The 20,692-nt window shown below is 48.7% G+C and overlaps 2 protein-coding genes across 4 annotated transcripts in view; both read right to left on the bottom strand.

Moving 5' to 3' along the window:
• Positions 1-14,335, bottom strand: part of ANTXR1 (ANTXR cell adhesion molecule 1) — a 46,551-nt gene extending 32,216 nt beyond the window's left edge. For 2 of the 3 annotated variants that reach the window (XM_054650665.2, XM_077191661.1), the window contains exons 1-6: positions 13,714-14,330; positions 4,500-4,571; positions 3,719-3,790; positions 1,960-2,041; positions 1,221-1,254; positions 523-602 (exon numbers count right to left, since the gene is read on the bottom strand). In XM_054650665.2, the coding sequence (XP_054506640.1) occupies positions 523-602; positions 1,221-1,254; positions 1,960-2,041; positions 3,719-3,790; positions 4,500-4,571; positions 13,714-13,865 (492 nt within the window). In that variant the 5' untranslated portion in view covers positions 13,866-14,330. Of the gene's footprint in view, positions 1-522; positions 603-1,220; positions 1,255-1,959; positions 2,042-3,718; positions 3,791-4,499; positions 4,572-13,713 lie in introns of all 3 variants that reach the window. The other variant, XM_077191662.1, reaches the window with a different exon arrangement.
• Positions 14,336-16,576: 2,241 nt separating this feature from the next.
• On the bottom strand, positions 16,577-18,502 carry LOC129131582 (gastrokine-1). Its single transcript, XM_054650503.2, has 5 exons — positions 18,455-18,502; positions 18,174-18,314; positions 17,929-18,039; positions 17,197-17,338; positions 16,577-16,807 (listed from the first exon to the last, which is right to left on the bottom strand). Exons 2-5 carry the CDS (start codon positions 18,258-18,260, stop codon positions 16,719-16,721), a joined length of 429 nt encoding a protein of 142 aa, XP_054506478.2. The 5' UTR covers positions 18,261-18,314; positions 18,455-18,502; the 3' UTR covers positions 16,577-16,718.
• Positions 18,503-20,692: the final 2,190 nt, after the last annotated feature.

Below are 20,692 nucleotides of genomic sequence, written 5' to 3'. Positions count from 1 at the left end.
CAGGGAGGGTGTGCAGAGGAACCTTCTGCAGCAAAGCTCTCAGGCTCACCCCACTGTGTGACATTTTGCACGGCTCACTCATTCAATGGGGATGCTGAGAATGTGTGCCTGAGCCTCAGGGATGTTTGTGGCAATGCCAGGCTGGCTGATCTGAAGGATTTTCTGATGTGGCAGAAGCCACCACCCTCCTCCTGCAGCTGTGACTTTGTGTGAGAGGGGGGGGAAAGTGAAAGTGAGAATATTCAGCATTTCCCAGAGCAATCCAGTAAAGACTGAAACTTTTCAGCTGTGAACAATTCCTCCTCCTGCGTTTATTTTTAACTGGAGGTTTTAACCCCTCTCCTTCCCCCTGAACAGGCTCAGCTGGGGTGGCTCAGAGGCTGCTGCTGTCACTGGGTGTCCTTCAGATTCCTGCCTGCAGAGCACCAAAGTGGAGATTTCACAGTGGGCAAAAGGCTTTTCCTCACCCTCTGCCTTCCCAGCAGCCAGCCCAGACATTCCCCTGCCTATGCAGTCACTTACCTCCCTCTCAGAGTAGAAAAACAGATCCTCGTGGAGCTCCCCGTCTGTCAGTGCAATGATGACACTGGCAGTCCTGTAACCTGAACACACAAACCTCCTTAGTCCTGGCTTTGTTAAACCACCTCAGAAAGCATCCTTGGGTTTGCTGAACCACCTCAGAAAGCATCCTTGGGTTTGCTAAAGCACCTCAGAAAACAACCTTTGGTTTGTTAAACCACCTCAGAAAGCATCCTTTGGCTTGTTAAACCACCTCAGAAAACATCCTGCTGGCATTTCAGGCCAGGGAATGAGGCTGCAGCCACCAAAATCCCAATTTGCTCCTGGTTTTATTCCCGCTCTCAGTTCCAGAAATCCAGAGGGGCTTTTTCAGCCGGTGACAAAAATCTCATTTGGGATTTAAACAAAGACGGTGGGGAAAGGGCCAAAAAATCTTCAAGATTCCTGAGCAACATTTCAGGAACATCATTAAACATTTGCAGCCTTCCCTTCCAAACCAGAAAGTTTTTACATCAGTTACAGGGAAGGAAAGGACATTTTTTTCAGTTGTCTGCACTTAACGCTGGTTTTAATAATTGCTGGTTTAAAAAATCTTTTCCCTAACAGCTTCTCCATTTATTTGTGCTTCAGAAGGAAGAAGAATATCAATCAAAAAAGAAAGAGAAAAAACCCCATTCAGTGGATCAAGAAGGGCCTCTCACCGTGAACATTCTCGTGGTAAATCTGCTCACTTGCCTGAAATCAGAGCAGAAGATTGTCAGTAATAAACCAACAATTGGTTTGTTTGGTCCCACCAGCCAAAGCAGCCCCAGAGCTGTGTCCCGCTGTTCTCCTCTCTGAAAACCCCATCCCCTTTCATCCCTGAGAAATATCCCAGGCCAATGTCCATAAATATTCCTAAACATCAGTGCTAAATATCCCTCAGCAGCCCCAGATCAACGATTCCTAAATATTCCTAAATATCCCTAAACATCAGTGCTAAATATCCCTCAGCAGCCCCAGGTCAACCATTCCAGCTGCAAATAAAGCATCAGCTCAGTCTGTGCGTTCCCATTTCAGGGATGGGGCAGCTCTTTAAGCCCTCAAACCCCTCCCAAACCCCACGTGGGAGGCAGTGCAGGAGCTCAGCTTTGGAGAAACTCCTGAGCTTGTGAAAATACGTGAAAGCCATGCCCAGGAGGAGAAGGGAACGGTGTCTGCAGTTATTTGGGCATCCCAGGTGTGAGCTGTGGCCTCTCCCCACCCAGGCCAGGTGGGACTGACCCCTTCCCACCCTCCTGGGCACGGAGCCTCAGTGCCACTGAAAGAGCAGAAATCAAGAAACGAGCAGGGTTTGCAGCCCCAGCCCCGAGCCCCTGCAAAGGGACACAGGGTCCCTCTCCCCAGCAGGGAATTCCCAAGGGTTCCCCGGGGAGCAGAGCCAGCCCCTGCCCCAGTTACCCTCTCAAATCCTTCGTGCATGTACGTGTCCCCTCCTGGCAGCACCTTCTGCAGCTCCTCCAGGCCCTGCCGGATCTGCTCCCTGCAAGGAAGGCAGGGCTGTGACCCCCGGGAGAGAAGGACCAGGGAGCAAAGCCACCAGGGTGTCCTGGTGACACTCAGAGAGACCCAGGAGCAAAGCACCAGGGTGTCCTGATGGCACTGTGACACTCAGGAGCAAAGCCACCAGGGTGTCCTGGTAACACTCAGAGAGACCCAGGACCAAAGCCACCAGGGTGTCGTGGCACCAAGCAGAGGTGGGTGATGGACACAGCATGTCCTGGCTGGCACTGGGACATCCAGGAGCAAAGGACCAGGGTGTCCTGGCACCAAGCAGAGGTGGGTGATGGACACAGCATGTCCTGGTGGCACTGTGTGACATCCAGGACCAAAGCCACCAGGGTGTCCTGGCACCAAGCAGAGGTGGGTGATGGACACAGCATGTCCTGGTGGCACTGTGTGACATCCAGGACCAAAGCCACCAGGGTGTCCTGGCACCCAGCAGAGGTGGGTGATGGACACAGCATGTCCTGGCTGGCACTGGGACAGCCAGGACCAAAGCCACCAGGGTGCCCTGGCACCAAGCAGAGGTGGGTGATGGACACAGCATGTCCTGGTGGCACTGTGACACTCAGGAGCAAAGGACCAGGGTGTCCTGGCACCAAGCAGGGGTGGGTGAGGTACCCAGGGTGTTTTGGTGGCACTGTGTGACATCCAGGACCAAAGCCACCAGGGTGTCCTGGCACCAAGCAGAGGTGCCCCCAGGCTGTCCTGGCATGCAGGGCACAGAGGCTGGGCCAGCCCAGGGTCCCCCCCGTGCCTCTCCAGGCTGGTTCACCCTCTGCACCCCTGGCCCTGCAGGAGATGCTCAGCCTGGCTGGGTTCAGGGACCTTTCCAGGGCTGGAGTGAGGGTGCACTGCTCTGAGGAAGGCAGCCAGCTCCCTCCCCTCCCCTCTGGTGTGTGATTTCAGGCATCCGAGATGTAAAACACATGCTGCCTTACACACTCCACACATGTGGAACATATATTTCTGCTCCACGTGGCAATGAAGTTAACAGAGGAAGCGAGAGAGATTTAGGGACCTCATCCAGCTCTCCTTGCAAGGCAGAATAATTAAAATAAAATAAAATAAAATATTAAAAAAAGAAGAAAAAAATAAAATAATTATTAATCCTGTAGATTTTTCTGGGATTAACTTGGGGGTCTGTAAGGGGGTGGCAGGGACACACTTGACAAACAAGGCAATCTGGTATTGCCAAAAAATCCACCCCAAACTCTCTTTGGCTGTGCCACACCTTCAGGCCCTGAGGAAATCACATTTCCCTCCAGCCAGGGGTGTGGGTGGCACCTCTGCCTTCCAAGCTGCTTTTAAGGGAAGGGAATTTCACCCCTCTGCAGGAGACACTCCCAGAGATGTTCCAGCCTCTGCTCCTCTGACAAAATCCTGAATTTTGCAGGATTTTGTGCAGGTTCCCCCAGGGAAACCAGCGTGAGCTGGAACCCTGACTGAAGGACATTTATTTGGGAGCTGAAATGAATCCATTAATCAGGGAACCTCTGCCCCGAGAGCCCTTGGGGCATTCTAGCAGGGCAGGGTGGGAAATTGGGGAGCACAGAGGAGGCACAGCACGTTCCCAGTGGGATGGGAAGCACTGAGGAGGGCGAGGGAAGCCACAAGGACACAGAGGCTGCTGCTGGACCTTCAACCCTCTCCTTACCTGTCTTCTGTTAGCCTCATCAGAATTGTCCCTCGGGTTGAAAAGACAATGAAGGACATCCTCAGCTGAGGGCTGGAGGAGAGAAAAAAGGGGATGAATGTGGAGGTGAGAGCAGAGCTCAGGGTGCGTGGCACAACCACACCCAGCCCAGCAGGATGAAAACGTGCTTAGCCCCGGGCTTTGTTAGTCCAGGCAAACCTTGGGGAACCCCTGTAAAGGATGTGGGGGACATTTGTACCACAGCCTTGGGATTGCGAGAGCCAGAAGAGCTAAAATGCACCCTGAGGCAAGGGAGGGCTCAACATGGGTCACGTTTGTGACAACAGCTCCCAGCCCCTGTCCCCAGGGGCTCCTCAGCCAGGGCCTGAGAGCCACAGGCTGTGCCTGCAGCCCCAAACTCAGGGACAGCAGGATCTGAGCCAGGCAAGGCCGGCAGGAATGAATGGAATTATTTTATCTCCCACAGATCCGAGCCAGGCAAGGCAGGCAGGAATAAACGGAATTATTTTCTCTCCCACAGGTCCGAGCCAGGCAAGGCAGGCAGGAATGAATGGAATTATTTTCTCTCCCTCTTGCCCACAACAGGAAGGTGGGGAGGAGCAGTGAACGGAGGGTGGGAGGAAAGCACCAAGAGCCCTTTCCCCACCACATTTCCCCATGGAGCAGCACATGAGGGGCTGGGCTGGCAGCACCAGACCCCTCCAGGGAGCTGCAGGACTTTCCTCACCTGATGAACTTTCCTCACCTGATGAACTTTCCCTACCTGATGAACTTTCCTCACCTGATGAACTTTCGGGCCAGGTGCTCCACAAAGTGGTAGATCTCGTTCCAGTGGTGCAGGACACTGCCTGACCTGGGGACACAAGGGTGACAGACAGACAGACAGACACGTCAGGGTCACTGCTCTGCCCCATGCTGCTCAGGGAGGAATTTCCTCTGTTCAGCACTCACTGCCCAGGCTCTTCCTCCAGATCAAACTGGGACTGACATTTCCTACTTAACTTAAAATCAAAATAATTCCCACTCCTGTGACCGTGTTCACAGGGGTCCCAGGATGAGGGAAGAGATGAGAATGTTGACTCCATGTTCAGAAGGCTTGATTTATTATCTTAACATATAATTATTAGTAGTATCTTATTATAATTTTATAATATTTATAATATTTTATAAAATATATATAATATATTATATTATATATATAATATATTATATAATATATATAATATTATATATATAATATTATATATATAAAATATTATATAATATATAATATATTATATAATATTTATAATATTTTATAAAATATAAAAAATTTTATAATAGTATAACATTATAATATTATGAATATTTTATAAAATAATGTTAATATTTTACTATATATTATTTTAACGTATAATTATTGTATATAATATTTATATATAATATAATATTTATATATAATATAATATTTATATATAATATAATAGTTATTATTTTAATATTTAATTAATATATAATATATATTGAAACTATACTAAAAGAATAGAAGAAAGGATTTCATCAGAAGGCTGGCTAAGAATAGAAGAATGATAACAAAGGCTTGAGACTGACTGAGACAGTCTGAGCCAGCTGGGCTGTGATTGGCCATTAATTAGAAACAACCACATGAGCCCAATCCCAGATGCACCTGTTGCATCCCACAGCAGCAGATAACCAATGTTTGCATTTTGTTCCTGAGGCCTCTCAGCTTCTCAGGAGGAAAATTCCCAAGGGAAGGATTTTCCATGAAATCTCATGGCTACACCCTCCAGCAAGGCTCCGAGGCTGCCCTTGGCCGTTGGGCTGGGCTTTAACACAGCCTTGACCAAATGCAGCCCGTGTGAGTGAGGAGCTGTCTCTGGGCAGTGTTTTAGACCAATTCCACCCTCTCACTCCAAACCATTGCACAGAGCTCGCAGCTCAGGCGTGTTCTGAGAATTACAGCTGGAGGAACGAATTATTCAACTCCTCCAGTGTTTGCACTGAGCCAGAGACCACGAGGAGTGAGACACCTCAGTCCACATCTCAGCTGCTCTGGTTAATTCTTTCACACCTCAGTTAAAGACAAAACAAATTCATTCTGCTCCTCAGGAGAATAAAGCACAGGATGTAATGGGCTTGGATTATTCGCCTTTATGCTGTAAGAACGAGGGAAAAATTAGGTTAATCAGAATCTTTCAGCACAAAATGCCCCTTCTGGCATAAACACTTCTGTGAACACTGGAATATTAACATTGGAAAAAAAAAATTTCTTTCCTGGAGTTGGAAAATAAATGTGTCATCACTTATTCAATTCATTGAGTACAATTAGAAATATTTACAGGGGAAATAACCATTCCAGCTCCAACAGAAATCCATTGATCTGCAGCCTGAGGAAGAAAAGGTGAACGTTTGAGATGGTTTTTCACTTCCCAGGAAGAAAAGGCAAAGGAGCTGTCCTGGCTCAGCTCTGGGAGTTCCAGGGGAGAGGCAGAGCAGGTCCTCAGGCTGGGTGCTCAGGAATAAAGCCAGGATAGAAAGCTATGGTTTATTGCTATTTATTATTATTTATTTCATGCCAGGGGACAGGCAGAGCAGGTCCTCAGGCTGGGTGCTGAGGAATAAACCCCAGCATATAAAGCTATGGTTTATTGCTATTTATTATTATTATTTATTTCATGCCAGGGGACAGGCAGAGCTGGTCCCCAGCCTGGCTGCTCAGGAATAAACCCCAGCATATAAAGCTATGGTTTATTGCTATTTATTATGATTTATTTCATGCCAGGGGAGAGGCAGAGCAGGTCCTCAGGCTGGCTGCTCAGGGATAAACCCCAGCATATAAAGCTATGGTTTATTGCTATTTATTATGATTTATTTCATGCCAGGGGAGAGGCAGAGCAGGCAGGATCACCAGCAAATGCTCTCAGTGCTGAACTCTTCATTTCTGTCTTTCCTCGGACCAGGACATGGCACAAGGGCTCATCCCCACACACAAATGTTTATTAAAGAGGAACAAAGGAACACCAAACAGCAAAGCTCTTGATAAACCAACTAAACCACAGGCAGTGGGAAAATTGGAATCGTAAGAGGTGAGGGGTGACAAGATCAGGACTTGCTCTCAGGCAGGAAACTCAACCCCCAAATCGAGAGAGCAGAGACACTCAGAGCTCAGCCCCAGGTGCAAATTCCCCCTGGATGGATGGGATAACTCACAGAGCTTGAATTCCACAGGCACTCCAGGCCCAAATCATTTCCTACAACGGGCCTGGAAAAGAAGTTTCTATTGTCTTTAGGTGGTGAGGCATAAAAACCACTTGAATTTATAGCAAGGGTCAGAAGGCTTGGGGAGGCAAGGTTGGTTAATCAGAACCCAATCAGTGCCTGCTTCAGTTACTTTAGACCAAAAATTCACCTCCCAAAAGCACCTCAGGGAAGATTCCCACATTTCCTGACCCATCTGGAGGCAGGCACGAGGAGCTGGGAGCAGCAGCCCCTGCCCAAATGCAATTTCTGAATCACACTTGAGAATTCTCACGTTCTTCACTCGGCCTAAAATGGACAAACCCAATAAAAACCAACAAAAATGGAGAAAATAAATGAAACCAACAAAAATGGAGAAAATAAATGAAACCAACAAAAATGGACAAACCCAATAAAAACAATAAAAACAATAAAAACGGACGAACCCAACACAACCAATAAAAGTGGACAAACCCAGTAAAAACAACAAAAATGAAGAAAATAAACGAAACCAACAAAACCGGACAAAATAAATGAAACCAACAAAAATGGACAAACCTAATAAAAACAATAAAAGTGGACAAACCCAACACAACCAATAAAAGTGGGCAAACCCAACACAACCAACAAAAGTGGACAAACCCAACACAACCAACAAAAGTGGGCAAACCAAATAAAAACAACAAAAATGGGCAAACCAAATAAAAACCACAAAAATGGGCCAACCCAAGACAAGCAGGATTTCTGCAGCCAGAGCAAAGCTCACAAGAGCAGCATCAGCTCCCAGTGCCCACCTCCCTGGGCTGTGTCATTCAGCAGCCGCACTGTAAATGACACTTCCTTTGCACAGGGAGCCAGGCCAAGAACTCTGAGCAGGATGAGCGTTTCTAAAGTCCAACTGTAAGATAAGAAAAGCCAATTTTCAAATAGTTCTCTCCTCCTATTCCCCAAAGAACCGAGACGAGCAGCGAGCCAAGGCTTTGCAGCTGAATGGCTGATGCTGTAAACTTGCAATTGAAGAAAAGACTCGTCCTGAGGATGCCAAAATCTCTTCTGGAGGAGGGCCCAATAGATGGAAATTAAACCCTGTGACTGTGTTCAAAGGGGGCTGAGGATGAGGGAAGAGATGAGGATCTGACTCCATGTTTCAGGAGGCTGATTTATTATTTTATGATATATATTATATTAAAACTATACTAAAAGAATAGAAGAAAGGATTTCATCAGAAGGCTGGCTAAGAATAGAAAAACAAGAAGGATAATAAAGGCTTGAGACTGACCAGAGAGTCCGAGCCAGCTGGGCTGTGATTGGCCATTAATTAGAAACAACCACATGAGCCCAATGCCAGATGCACCTGTTGCATTCCACAGCAGCAGATAATCAATGTTTACATTCTGTTCCTGAGGATTTTTCAGAAAAAATCATGGCTACAAAACCCAAGTAAACGATTCTCTCTAACAAGGGAGTGAGGCCTTCTGTGGGCACCTGCACTGGTGTTTTGTACCTGCCAGGTGTGCAGAGACCCTGCAGTGGCCCCTTCAGCAGTGCCCTCCTCCTCCTCCTCACTGGGACAGGGTGCTCCAGAACCCAAAGCTGCACTTGCAGCAGCTCAAGCCTCCCTAACCTGCTCCTTCTTGCCCTTTTTTAGACTCCACTTTTCCGTTTCTGCTGCTGCCCCTCCCGGAGCGCCTGTGCCTTTATCCAGGTCACAATCCGGGGATATCAGAACCCAGCCCACGCTCTCACACCAAGGCCTCCTGTGAGTGAAGGGCTCTGCAGCCGGCAGGAGGACATGGAGACACTTGGAGACACTTGGTTCAGGGGCTGGTGTTGGTCCAAACACCTCCTTGAGCTCGCCTGTGTTTGGGCTAACTCCCAGAGGTCTCAGAGATGCCGTTCACCTAAGGAGCTGTGCAGCACCTCTTCATTGAGCTCCTCAGAAACAACACAAACGAGCCCAAGAGCATCCTCTGCCTCCCCAAAGCCTGCAGGAGCAGTTGTGAAAGGCCTCCAGAGCACGGAGGCTCCGAGGGGTGATGCAATCCTTGGAGGAAATGCTGATATCTCGTGCCACAGCAGCCAGCTCCCTGCCAAACCCTGCAGGTCACAGATCCACGGGGCTCAGGTCAGAGCAGGACAAGCCCCTCAGTCCAAGAACATTCCTCTCCTCCTGGCTGGCAGGGGGTGTGCAGAAAAACAACTAACAAACAAGCAGCCGTGACTTAATTTCCATTAATCAGCAGATAAAGCACAGAGTGCTGCAGGCACTCGCCGGGTCCTGGCTGCAAGGGAGCTCCTGCCCATTCCTTCCACCAGGAATGCTCATCCCAGAGGCATCCCTGGGTAAAAAAAACCACATCCACAGGTCCTGACTGGCAGGGATTTCACACATGAGCTCAGCTCTCTGCAGTTGGCAGAACTGGGAGTTAATTACGTTCCTTCAGGCAAAAAGACACCAAAATGCACAAATTCCTCCACCCTGCCTTGCTGGCATCCCTCAGCCCTCACGCTAACAGGGAAAAATCGTCCCTCCACGTCCTTGCAAGCTCCTGCCATCCAAAAAAATGCACACCTTGCTCTGGGTGCAGGCCTGGTCCTGGGGAAACCCCAAATATTCCAGTGGTGCTGGGAGAGGGGAGGTTTGCTCACTGCAGGGCTGGGGTGAGCACAGGCTGCAGGAATTCATCACACGGAGAATATTGGTACAAAAACGGGACAGTTTGCCCAGTTTGGGCTTTTTAGCAGCATCTGTCTGCTCCCTCATTGTTCTGTACGTGAATTGATCTGAATTTGTTAATTCCTGGGCACCAACTCCTCCAGCACGTGGAGCCTGAGCCCACGAATCCTCTCAGCAGCACAGGAACACAAGAGGCTGGAGCAGCCAGGAAGCCAGGCCCAACTTCCACTGCACTGGGCTTATCTTGGTGTGACCCTCACCTGAGCAGCTCAGCACCTGCACAGAGGACACAACCCCAAAACAGCCAACAGCTCCTCTAAAGGGCAAACAGCAACCCCAAAACAGCCAACAGCTCCTCTAAAGGGCAAACAGCAACCCTAAAACAGCCAACAGCTCCTCTAAAGGGCAAACAGCAACCCCAAAACAGCCAACAGCTCCTCTAAAGGGCAAACAGCAACCCTAAAACAGCCAACAGCTCCTCTAAAGGGCAAACAGCAACCCTAAAGCAGCCAACAGCTCCTCTAAAGGGCAAACAGCAACCCCAAAACAGCCAACAGCTCCTCTAAAGGGCAAACAGCAACCCCAAAACAGGCAACAGCTCCTCTAAAGGGCAAACAGCAACCCCAAAACAGGCAACAGCTCCTCTAAAGGGCAAACAGCAACCCCAAAACAGCCAACAGCTCCTCTAAAGGGCAAACAGCAACCCCAAAACAGCCAACAGCTCCTCTAAAGGGCAAACAGCAACCCTAAAGCAGCCAACAGCTACTCCCAATGACAACACAAAGCTCCTCCAAATGACCACACAAAGCTCCTCCAAATGACATAAAACTACTCCAAATGACAACACAAAGCTGCTCCACAAATGACAACACAAAGCTACTCCACAAATGACATAAAACTACTCCCAATGACATAAAACTACTCCCAATGACAACCCAAAGCTACTCCAAATAACAACCCAAAGCTACTCCACAAATGACACAAATCTTGAGACCAAATTGAGAAAGTAGACACCGTTTGAGATTTTGCCATCCAAGAACACGAGGCCTGGTCTCTGGAAGGTTCCTCACCTCGTGGGGTGGAACCAGGTGCTCTTTAGAGGCCTCCCAGCCCAAACCAATCTGCGATTCCATCAAAGTGTTAAAGGAAACGTGAGGAGCAGCTCCACCACAGGAAAATCTCTCAGCAGAGGTTAAACAACCAGATCCGAGGGTGCACCGTACTCAGGAACAGCTGAAAAGCCAAAATGCTCCTCCAGAATCCCACCGGAGGCCAAGGAAACTCTTACAGCAGATCCTGTTCATTTCTGCACCAGAAAAATCCCAGGAATAGGAAAAAAATCCCAGGAATAGGAAAAAAAATCCCAGGAATAGGAAAAAAATCCCAGGAATAGGAATTCTGAGCTGTCAAAGCTGGGTTTTTGTTGGGTACCTTGACACCGACACTGGGGCCAGCCTGCCTGCTTTAAAGCTTGTGTTTGCACCCCAATCCACAATCCTGTGAGGGAGGCTCACAACTCATGGATTTCAGTGGGGGGACAGCTCAGAACTTGAATTAAGGACAGAACTTGAATTAAGGAGCTGCTGAAGCTACATTAGCTCAGAGGTGCAACACAGCACATCCATGAGATGTGAGGAATCCTTCAATCCTGCTCAGCCTCCAGGGAAACGCAGCTGACAAAAGCTCTCTGCAGCACAAATCATGCTCTGGGTTTGTTTAAATTCAGGGTTTTTTTTTTTCCATTTGCAGCAATAGACTTGTTCCAATTAATGACTGGAAATGAATAGGCCAGGTAGATGTTTCCACTGAATAAAATAAATAAATCTTGCCCCTGGAGCATCAGGACCACTGGCACTCTGAAGCAGCCAGTGTCTCAGCGCTGGGTTTTGCCCAGGATTTTGTAATAAAGGGTTATGTAATTCCAAGTCATTTCTGCTGATGGAATGTGGGAGCTGCTGCAAAACACTCCAGAGGATCAGGCAGAAACTTCGTCTGTGAGCGCTTCTGGCAACTCGCAAATACTTTCCTGTCTCTGAAATTTATGGTTGTTAATGTCAGTGCCATGGCTCTGGCAGGCAGCACCTCCACCATTTCCAAGCCTTTGGTTCAAAAGAACTGCTCTTGATCAAGAAAACCAGGACAGCCATCTCAGCTAGCATTTTTTAAAAGTTTTTTTCCTTTCTTTTTTAATCGCTGTATTGCTTTAGTGAGAAGCTTTCCAAAGCTCAGCACAAAATGATTCCACATTGCTCCATGCACATCTGCAAAAAGCAGCACGGGCTGCAGTGCCAAGGAGGTGACACTGCCACAATTAGCGATGAAAAAGTGAGGCAGGAAGTTATCTGCAGCACAAACAGCCAAACAGGCAAAATATGCATTTGATTAACAGAAGAAACAAAGAAAGTGTGACTCAGCTCGGGCAAACAGAGCTCTTTAAATGAGGCACTCGAGCTGTTCTCCATGCCTGCAGCTGAATTCGGCCCCTCCGAAGGGAGCAGCTCCTCTCTGGGCTGGTTTGTGCCTGGAGCTGCTGCTGGGGGCACAGGGGCAGGGACCCAGCTCGGGGCCAGGGGCAGAGCTCCCTGAACGTCCCTGCAGGGACAGTTCTGTATTCCCTGAATGTCCCTGCAGGAGCAATTCTGCACTCCCTGCTCATCCCAGCAGGGACAATTCTGCATTCCCTGCATGTCCCAGCAGGGACAATTCTGCATTCCCTGAACGTCCCTGCAGGAACAGTTCTGCATTCCCTGAATGTCCCAGCAGGGACAATTCTGCACTCCCTGCATGTTCCCAGCAGGAACAATTCTGCACTCCCTGAATGTCCCAGCAGGAACAGTTCTGCATTCCCTGCACATCCCAGCCTGGAATTGGTGCTGCAGGAACAATTCTGCATTCCCTGCATGTTCCCAGCCTGGAATTGGAGCTGCAGGAACAATTCTGCATTCCCTGCACATCCCAGCAGGGACAATTCTGCATTCCTTGCATGTTCCCAGCAGGAACAATTCTGCACTCCCTGCTCTGGTGGGAGCCCTAGAATTGGTGTCTGCAGGAACAATTCTGCACTCCCTGCATGTTCCCACCCTCGAATTGGTCTCTCCAGGCCAATTCTGCACCCCTTGCATGTTCCCAGCCTGGAATTGGAGCTGCAGGAACAATTCTGCATTCCCTGCATGTTCCCAGCCTGGAATTGGTCTCTCCAGGCCAATTCTGCACCCCCTGCATGTTCCCAGCCTGGAATTGGAGCTGCAGGAACAATTCTGCATTCCCTGCATGTTCCCAGCCTGGAATTGGTCTCTCCAGGCCAATTCTGCACCCCCTGCATGTTCCCAGCCTGGAATTGGAGCTGCAGGAACAATTCTGCATTCCCTGCATGTTCCCAGCCTGGATTGGTCTCTCCAGGGCCAGTTCTGCACTCCCTGCATGTTCCCAGCAGGAACAATTCTGCATTCCTTGTACATCCCAGCCTGGATTGGTCTCTCCAGGGCCAATTCTGCATTCCCTGCTCATCCCAGCCTGGATTGGTCTCTCCAGGGCCAATTCTGCACCCCCTGCATGTTCCCAGCAGGAACAATTCTGCATTCCCTGCTCATTCCAGCCTGGAATTGGTCTCTCCAGGGCCAATTCTGCATTCCCTGCTCATCCCAGCCTGGATTGGTCTCTCCAGGGCCAGTTCTGCATTCCCTGCTCATCCCAGCCTGGATTGGTCTCTCCAGGGCCAGTTCTGCATTCCCTGCTCATCCCAGCCTGGATTGGTCTCTCCAGGGCCAGTTCTGCCCCCCCTGCTCTCGGGGAGCCCCAGCGCCCCCGGCTCACGGGAGAGCAGAGGGGACCCTGGCGCTGCCCTGCTCTGAGAAACTCGAGTTGGGCACACACAAAGCTCCCGCCCTGTGAAATCCCCAACGATGCCACCGCGGAGCACAAAGGGGTTTAGGCACCGGAGCCAGCAAAGAGCTCCCGCAGCAATAACAGAGCGAGAGGTGCCCTGGGGACACAGGGACTCCTACAAACCCCGAACCCAAAGGAAACCTCCTCGGTAGCAGCCCAGAGCTCGGTGGGAAAGAACAAAGCGGGAGGGACTCACTTGTCCAGGATGAAATACAAATCAAAGCCCCCATAGCAGGCAGGACCTCCGTTCTCTCTCCTCCCGCCGTGCCCGTCGCAGGTGAGGGTGAAAACTGCCAGGAAGGCGCACTGGAAACCAAACCTCCAGATGCTCAGCTTTGCAATGGCCATTATATCCAGAGAGGAGGAGAAAAAGAAATCTCTTCTTCCGAGGCTCCTTTATTTCCCCGGTTTCCCCACAAAAGCCATCCAACGACCTGCAGGAGGTTTAGACGTGCGTTGTATTCCTCAAAACTCCACTCGCAACAGTTGTCCACAGGAATTGCGAGGCTTTCCCCCTTGTTTCCCTGGCGCTGCTGTTTCTCGGTTTCAGATTTCAAGATGCACAATTCTGTATTGCACTTTTTTCTTTTTTTTTTTTTTTTTTTTTTAAAGGGACTTGACCCTCAGTCTCCCCGGCAGCCCTGGGCGAGCAGCGGCATTGTTTGCCAGGAGCAGCCTCCTCCTCACAAATCTCGCTTTGTCACGGACCTCAGCAAATACGGGGAGGGTTTGTGGCTTTCCTCCCCCCCTTTAATTATTATTGTTATTATTGAAAATGGCAAGCTCTGCTTTTCCTCAGCAGGGGAAGCTCGGAGAATGCCCTCTCGTGGCCGCAGCTGCCGAGCGCTCCCAGCACGGAACCCCAGCCTGGGCTGAGTTAGGACGGACCTAAAGCCCGGCCCATCCCAGCCCTGCCCTGGCAGGGACATTTCCACTGCCCCAGGGGGCTCCAAACCCTGTCCAGCCTGGCCTTGGGCACTGCCGGGGATCCACAGCTGCTCGGGGAATTCCATCCCAGCCCCTCTCCCAATATTCCTTCCCAAAATCCCATCCAAACCTGCCCAGGGAATCCTGGAATGGTTTGGGTGGGAGGAGACCCCAAAGCCCATCCAGCCCCACCACGGGTCCCACACTTTCCATAGACCAGGGTGCTCCAACCTGGCCTTGGGCACTGCCAGGGATCCACAGCTGCTCTGGGAATTCCATCCCAGCCTCACAGGGAGGAATTCCTTCCCAAAACCCCACCCAACCCTGCCCTCAAGGCCATTCCCCCCATCCTGTCACTTCATCTTTATTTCCACACAGGCAGAGGAGATGCACAGGGACATCTTTGCTCCCCACACAGAGAGAAGGGATGCACAGGGACATCTTTGCTCCCCACACAGGCAATTTCTGAGCTTAAACACCTTTAAAACCTCGGGGGCAGCTCCTCAGGAGTGAGAAGCCATGCCAGGCTTCCTGCCTTGCCTTTTCTCACTCCTGAGCCGTGCTCAGCACTGCCTGGGCTCATCAAAGCCTGCCCCAAATCCCCACCCTCGCCAAAATCCAAAGGCTGAACTCCCCCTGTCCCAAGGAAACCCAGTGGAGAATGTAAATCCATGTACAGGACATTACCTGTCCTGTCTCCTTCCACAAACAGCACCCCAGGCTCCCAAGCAGGCAGGAGAGCTCACAGGGAGCCCCAGCCCCACCGAGGGAGCCCCTGGCACCTCCAGCTCAGCTCTTACTGCCCCAGGGCTCCCAGATTTCCCTGCCAGACCCTCAGGGCACACCAACAACCCCAATCTCCTAAGTGCCAACACCTGGTGAGCTCAGTGGGGCTCTCAGGGGATGCAATGCACTGTGCCAGGCTTTCCAGCTGCCCTGCCCTGCTTGAAGCATTAAATCTGCCTTTAAAACATCCCTAACAAAGCTGGAGGAGGAGATCAGATTCTCTGGGTAGCTGTGGGGTCAGAGTGACACAAGGAGAGCTTGGGGAGAAGCCAGGGAATGAAGCATCAGAGGGAGCTGGGAGTGCTCTGAGGTGGAGGGAGCTGCTGACCAAGGGGAACTTTATCTGAGCTTTATCCTGAAATTCTGAATTCCTTCAGGACCAATCCTCTTCATATGCCTGCCTTGGGAGTGTGTATTTTTGTTTATGATCTGGTGAGAGCAGCACCAACACCCCCAGCTCACGTGGGACACGGGAGGGCTGCTGGAATTTGTCTGCCTTTTCTCCCCCTCACTAAAAATACCAGAACCAAAAGCATTGTGGAGATTGTAGGTGGTGTGAGAGAGACCTCGGGAGGGCTGAGTGTGCTCTGGGTGTGTGTGTGGGAGGACAGGGAGGTGTGAGGTGTTTTAATTGCACACAGCAAGGTGAGGCTCCAGCCGCTGCCTCTGGAGCACCTTTGGGTGGTTCCCTTGGGCTCTGCCCTGGCTGATGGGCAACGGCTTCTGTCAGCTCCTAAAAATCACATTCCCTGTTCTCCAGGGGACCTCAGGGAGCCGTCCCAGCGCCCTGTGAAAACTGCCAGAACCGGCACCACTGCACTGCTCTGGTGCTCTGCAAGGGATCCGGAGCCTTTCCCATCCCTCTTGTGCAACTCGAGGCTGACACTCAGTGGCCGAGAGGATTTTTTTCCTTCCCTGGTCTGCCGTAATTATTCATGTATAAATGTACAAAAAAAATGTATAATATAAAGATTTAAGCAACAAGAATCCCAGCCTTGCTTTAGGTTAGGGACAGAACAACTCTGTAAATCCCACAAAGGAGACTCCCCTTCCCATAAAAAAAAAAAAAAAAAAAAAAAAAAAAAAAAAAAATATATATATATATATATATATATATATTCATTGTTTTTCACTTCTTTCTATCTGCCTTTTGTGCCCCCTGGATTTTTAATGAGAAGCATCTTTCCCCAGGCAGGGAAGGAAGGTCCAAACTGTGAATTTCTTGTTTGTGCCACACACCCTGGGGGCTGCCCAGCTCTCTGGCTGTGCTGGGATGAAAAGAGCAATGAAAGGGGCAAAAATGGGACGAAAAGAGTAATGACAAACAGGCTGGAGTTATTCCATGATGAAGGAATTTAATTGATAGCTCTGCTCACCAACTGATCTGCTCCAGCACTCCATCCTCAGGAAGGAGCCTCAGGAAGGAGAAATGCCAGGGAACAATTCCAGCAGGGCTGGATTTGGGCAGCAGCTCAGGAAGGGCAGGATTCACACAAAGTTATCGTTGTGGCAGTAGGTGAGGGCCAAATATTGGAGGACATCGAGCTTGAGGCACGATCCAAGATTGAATTGGGGTTCTTCAAAAACAAGGAAAGAAAAACAATTACCAAGAGACAGACTGAGATGCTGGTAAGGGCTCTGGGCCAGGTCAGCTCTGAGCTGAAGGACAGAGGTGCTTAGAAACCCCCTTTTTATTGACTGGGCATTTCAGGGCTGCTCAGTGTGGGCCAGAACACCCTGAGCCCCAAATTAAGCATCCTTCAGCTGTAAGGATTTGCTTTGGTCATTTATGGGGGCTGTGACCCCACCCTGTTCCAGTCCTGATCTGCAAAGGTGCTGAACCCTTTGTGCAACTGCTGAGGCCCCTGGTTCCTGTGGGTTTTGAGGTGGAAGAGCAGCAATTGTGCATCATTCATTCCCCAAGGAAACAAAGGTTCAGAGGCAGAATTCCTCTGCTTGCACTCACCCTGAACTTCATAGGCCACGTAGGTTGAGAGGCCTCTGCACAGAGAGGAGGTGTCTGGTCCATAGGATTCCAGGTCACGAATGGCTCTCCTGACAAGGCTGAATGTGATCTCCTTTGAAGGGGGTCTTGGGTGCTTCTGGTTCTAAACATCAACACCAGCACTCAGCAAGATCAGTGCCCTGCTCTGCTCAACTCCTGGCACACTCCTAGTTTTAGTTGTTATTAATAATAATAGTAATAGTAATAATAGTAATAGTAATAATATTGTTAATATTATTAATAGTAATAGTAATAATAGTAATAATAATAATATTATTAATATTATTAATAGTAATAGTAATAATAATTACTATTACTATTATAATATTATTAACATTACTAAATAATATTACTATTACTAAATTACTATTACTAAATAATAATAATAATAATAATAATAATAATAATAATAATAATAATAATAATAATAAACAATGTGATAAGATTCATCTAACTGAGCTACAAAATTGGCCAAACATGTAAACCCTCCGCTGGAAGCATCTGAAGAAGGGTATTGCAATTTTCAAAAGCTGAAAGTTACATTGTTGTAAAATGTCATTGAAGTTGATAAAAATATCTAATTAATGATGTGATGAACCTGCTCTTCAAAGTAGCTGTTGGTTTTGGAAATAGCAAGACCTTCACTGTGCATTAAGTACAACTTTCCAAGCCACTGCTCCTTTTCAGTCTTACCCTGATGTCTGCAGCCAGCTGGGGAAGTCCATCGAAGCTGGGCATCTCTGTTCTGTTCATTATGGAAATGTAGCAAGCTCTCTCTGGCAGCACTTTGGTTGCCATAAAGCCCTGTCAAATAAAGTTATTGGCCACGTGGAATTTAATCATTAATACTGGAATTTCATACCTATTAAAAAAAGTTAGAAAACCCAGTTTTTACTGAGTGTTTGAGCTACTCTGAACAAGCCCCTCTCTGCACTCACTGTGTCATAGTTCCAGATGGTTTTCCAGTACCCATGGTTGGTCTTTTGCTCAATACTTGCCACCAGCCATTTCCTATTGATGGTCATAATTTGGTAGCCTCCACTAATGGAGATTTTCTTGCTTATTTCAGTCTGTTGATGCTAGAAAAACAAATGAAAGAACACCTGGGCTTTCAAGTGATTATTGCCCCAAGGCTTTAGGGAAATGAAAGGTTCAAGGATTTCTCTGAAGCAGGGAACACAGAAAGAGCAAGATTGTGGAATTGTTCATTTGTACTCACATGATCAGCAAGGGCTGGGGTCAGGACCAGTCCAAGAAGGACTGCAGTCCAAATCTGAAATGAAAATCAAATACAAAATGTAACTGCAGCTCTGGCTGACAAATCTGGTCATGACATTCCTCCTTTTCTATTCCTAATCTGATGTTCAAGGGTCCTCCTTGGATCCTGTTTTTGCTTTCAACCCGGGATTGCACCAGTGCCCCCAAAGGGAGGCACCCTTGCTTTACCCCAGGGGCTGAGCTGCTCCTTCTGGAGGAGCTCAATGTCCCCAGGGAAAGCCTTGGTGCTCCAGAGAGGCAGGAGCCCTTCTGAGAGGTAAAGGAATGGGTTTGAATCAAAGCTTCAGTTCATAAGGAAGAAAAGCATGCATACTTACAGAGAGATGCATCCTGACTGCAGAGCTGATGCTGCTGAAGGCAGAATAAGTGATGTGAGCCTCCCACCTTTTTTATTTGTTTTCAGAATTAGGTGTGGAAGGGCTGAATGCTGCAATAAAATTATTTTGTCGTTTGTTTCCCAGCTGCATGTCCCTGATAATTATTTCCTGGTGTAACTACTTGATCAATGTGGGGATTGTACTCTTGGAAATTTTGATCTGCTGGAGTCTGATGATTATGAGGTAGGAATCTGTTGGTAGGGAAAAGAATAAATAGGTTTTATTGCCTCCTCCAGCAATGCCACGTGTATGATGTTTCTCCTGCTCAGGCAGAACCCCAGTGCCAGAGTGGTGTGAACTTCCATTGTGGGGCTCCTTGGAGCTTTCCTTGATGTTCCAATTTCTGGGATAGATTAAAGGAGGTAAGGGTTTAGCTTTGTGGGTTCCCAGCAGAGTTTCTCTCAATAAAGCATTGGCTGCAGGAGCCGGGTTTTGGGGGATTATTGCCCCAGGTTAAAGGGGAGGTGGTTTGTGGCCTCAAAGGGGAGGCTGGGAACCCCACAAGAGCCATCAGTGCTTTTGTGTCAGGCTTTACATTCAGCCTTTACCCCAGCCTGGTTTTCATGACTGTTCTGGGAGAGGCAAACGTGGGAGTGACACTGCTTATATCAGGAATATTGGCTCCCTGACCCAGGCAGGGAACAAGGGACAATCACTCACTCCTGACAGCCTTGGAACATGATCTGCCTGGATCACAGCCTGAGTGGAACAGGACCATTGTTACCGGCTGGGACAGGCCAGGGTGGAAATCTCCTGGGAATCAAGGACAATCATCTCCTGGCTCCATAAACAGCAGAGCTAAGGGGGCCTCTCAGTGCCCTGGACTGCAGTGGGCTCCTCAAGCCTCTCCTGTGGACTGGGACGTGTCCTGAAGCTTGCAAAGCCTCAGGTTTGCAGTCCTCAAAATTTGATTTCCTGAAGACTGGGCTGGAATCCTCCACTCCTGGAGCCTCAACCCTCACCTACTGAGAAATGTAAAGGCATTTGACCCCTTTCAGTGAACTCAGGGGAATTTTTAACAGGTCCTTTTGCACACACAGATAGAGATGTAAACAGCTCTGGGCCTGTGTGGGTGCATGAGCAGTGATTAGGGTATGAATGTTGCTATCTAGAATCTATATTTCAGTCTTTGTTGTAACTGTAATAAACACTATTGAATCACCTTGTAAATGAGTCAGTGTTTAAATGCTCTTAAACCCTCTGCACCCTCACCCTTTGCAGCCCTGGGCTCTGTCTCTGCCATTCTGAAGGGATTTTAATTTGATTTGCCTTTGCAGGTTCCATCTATGCAGTAAGCAATAGACCAACCCTTGCCACTGAATTCTGTTAACTTCCACAAACTGATGTTGAAACCTGCTGCCAACTGATCTGCACTCTTGCTTTTTATACATAATATCCCAAAGTTAAATCTGAAAATGGGTTTGCCTTATTGGCAGGTGCCCTGTGTTCACAGAAGCATGACGAGGTTCCTGGGGAAGTGCTCTGATAAGAGGAGGCTTTGATACCTGCCTGATTGAATTCATGGCATACAGGGAGCTGAGAGAAAAGTGGTCATGGTAAGCTCAGTGTATTGAACAGCCACTTTTAAAGGAAAACCAATGATCATCAGAAGCAGAGCAGAGATTCCCAGGAAACTTGCAGTGATGCTTTGTGCCAGTGTGCACCAGGTTATGGACTAAGGGCTGATTTGAATCCCAGAAACTGAGGGATGTGGCATGGCTGGTGTTGGTCCTGAAGGCAGATTTGTATTCACCTGGACAACCTGGGGCATCCTGCCAAAAGGAAATAATAATCTTGATTGT

The sequence above is a fragment of the Agelaius phoeniceus genome, chromosome 30, assembly GCF_051311805.1.
Source record: "Agelaius phoeniceus isolate bAgePho1 chromosome 30, bAgePho1.hap1, whole genome shotgun sequence".
In the NCBI taxonomy this organism is placed as follows: Eukaryota; Metazoa; Chordata; class Aves; order Passeriformes; family Icteridae; genus Agelaius; species Agelaius phoeniceus.
Note: the sequence above shows the minus strand (reverse complement) of the source record. Positions and strands in the feature narration are given on the sequence as shown.

Bases quoted from the DNA above. Each gene is read 5' to 3' on its own strand.
- LOC129131582 (XM_054650503.2), bottom strand. From the start codon at position 18,260: ATGACCATCAATAGGAAATGGCTGGTGGCAAGTATTGAGCAAAAGACC. The intron at 18,040-18,173 runs GTGAGTGCAGAG...TTTATTTGACAG, and splicing joins CCATCTGGAACTATGACACA to GGCTTTATGGCAACCAAAGT. The intron at 17,339-17,928 runs GTAAGACTGAAA...GTTGATGTTTAG, and splicing joins AGCTGGCTGCAGACATCAGG to AACCAGAAGCACCCAAGACC.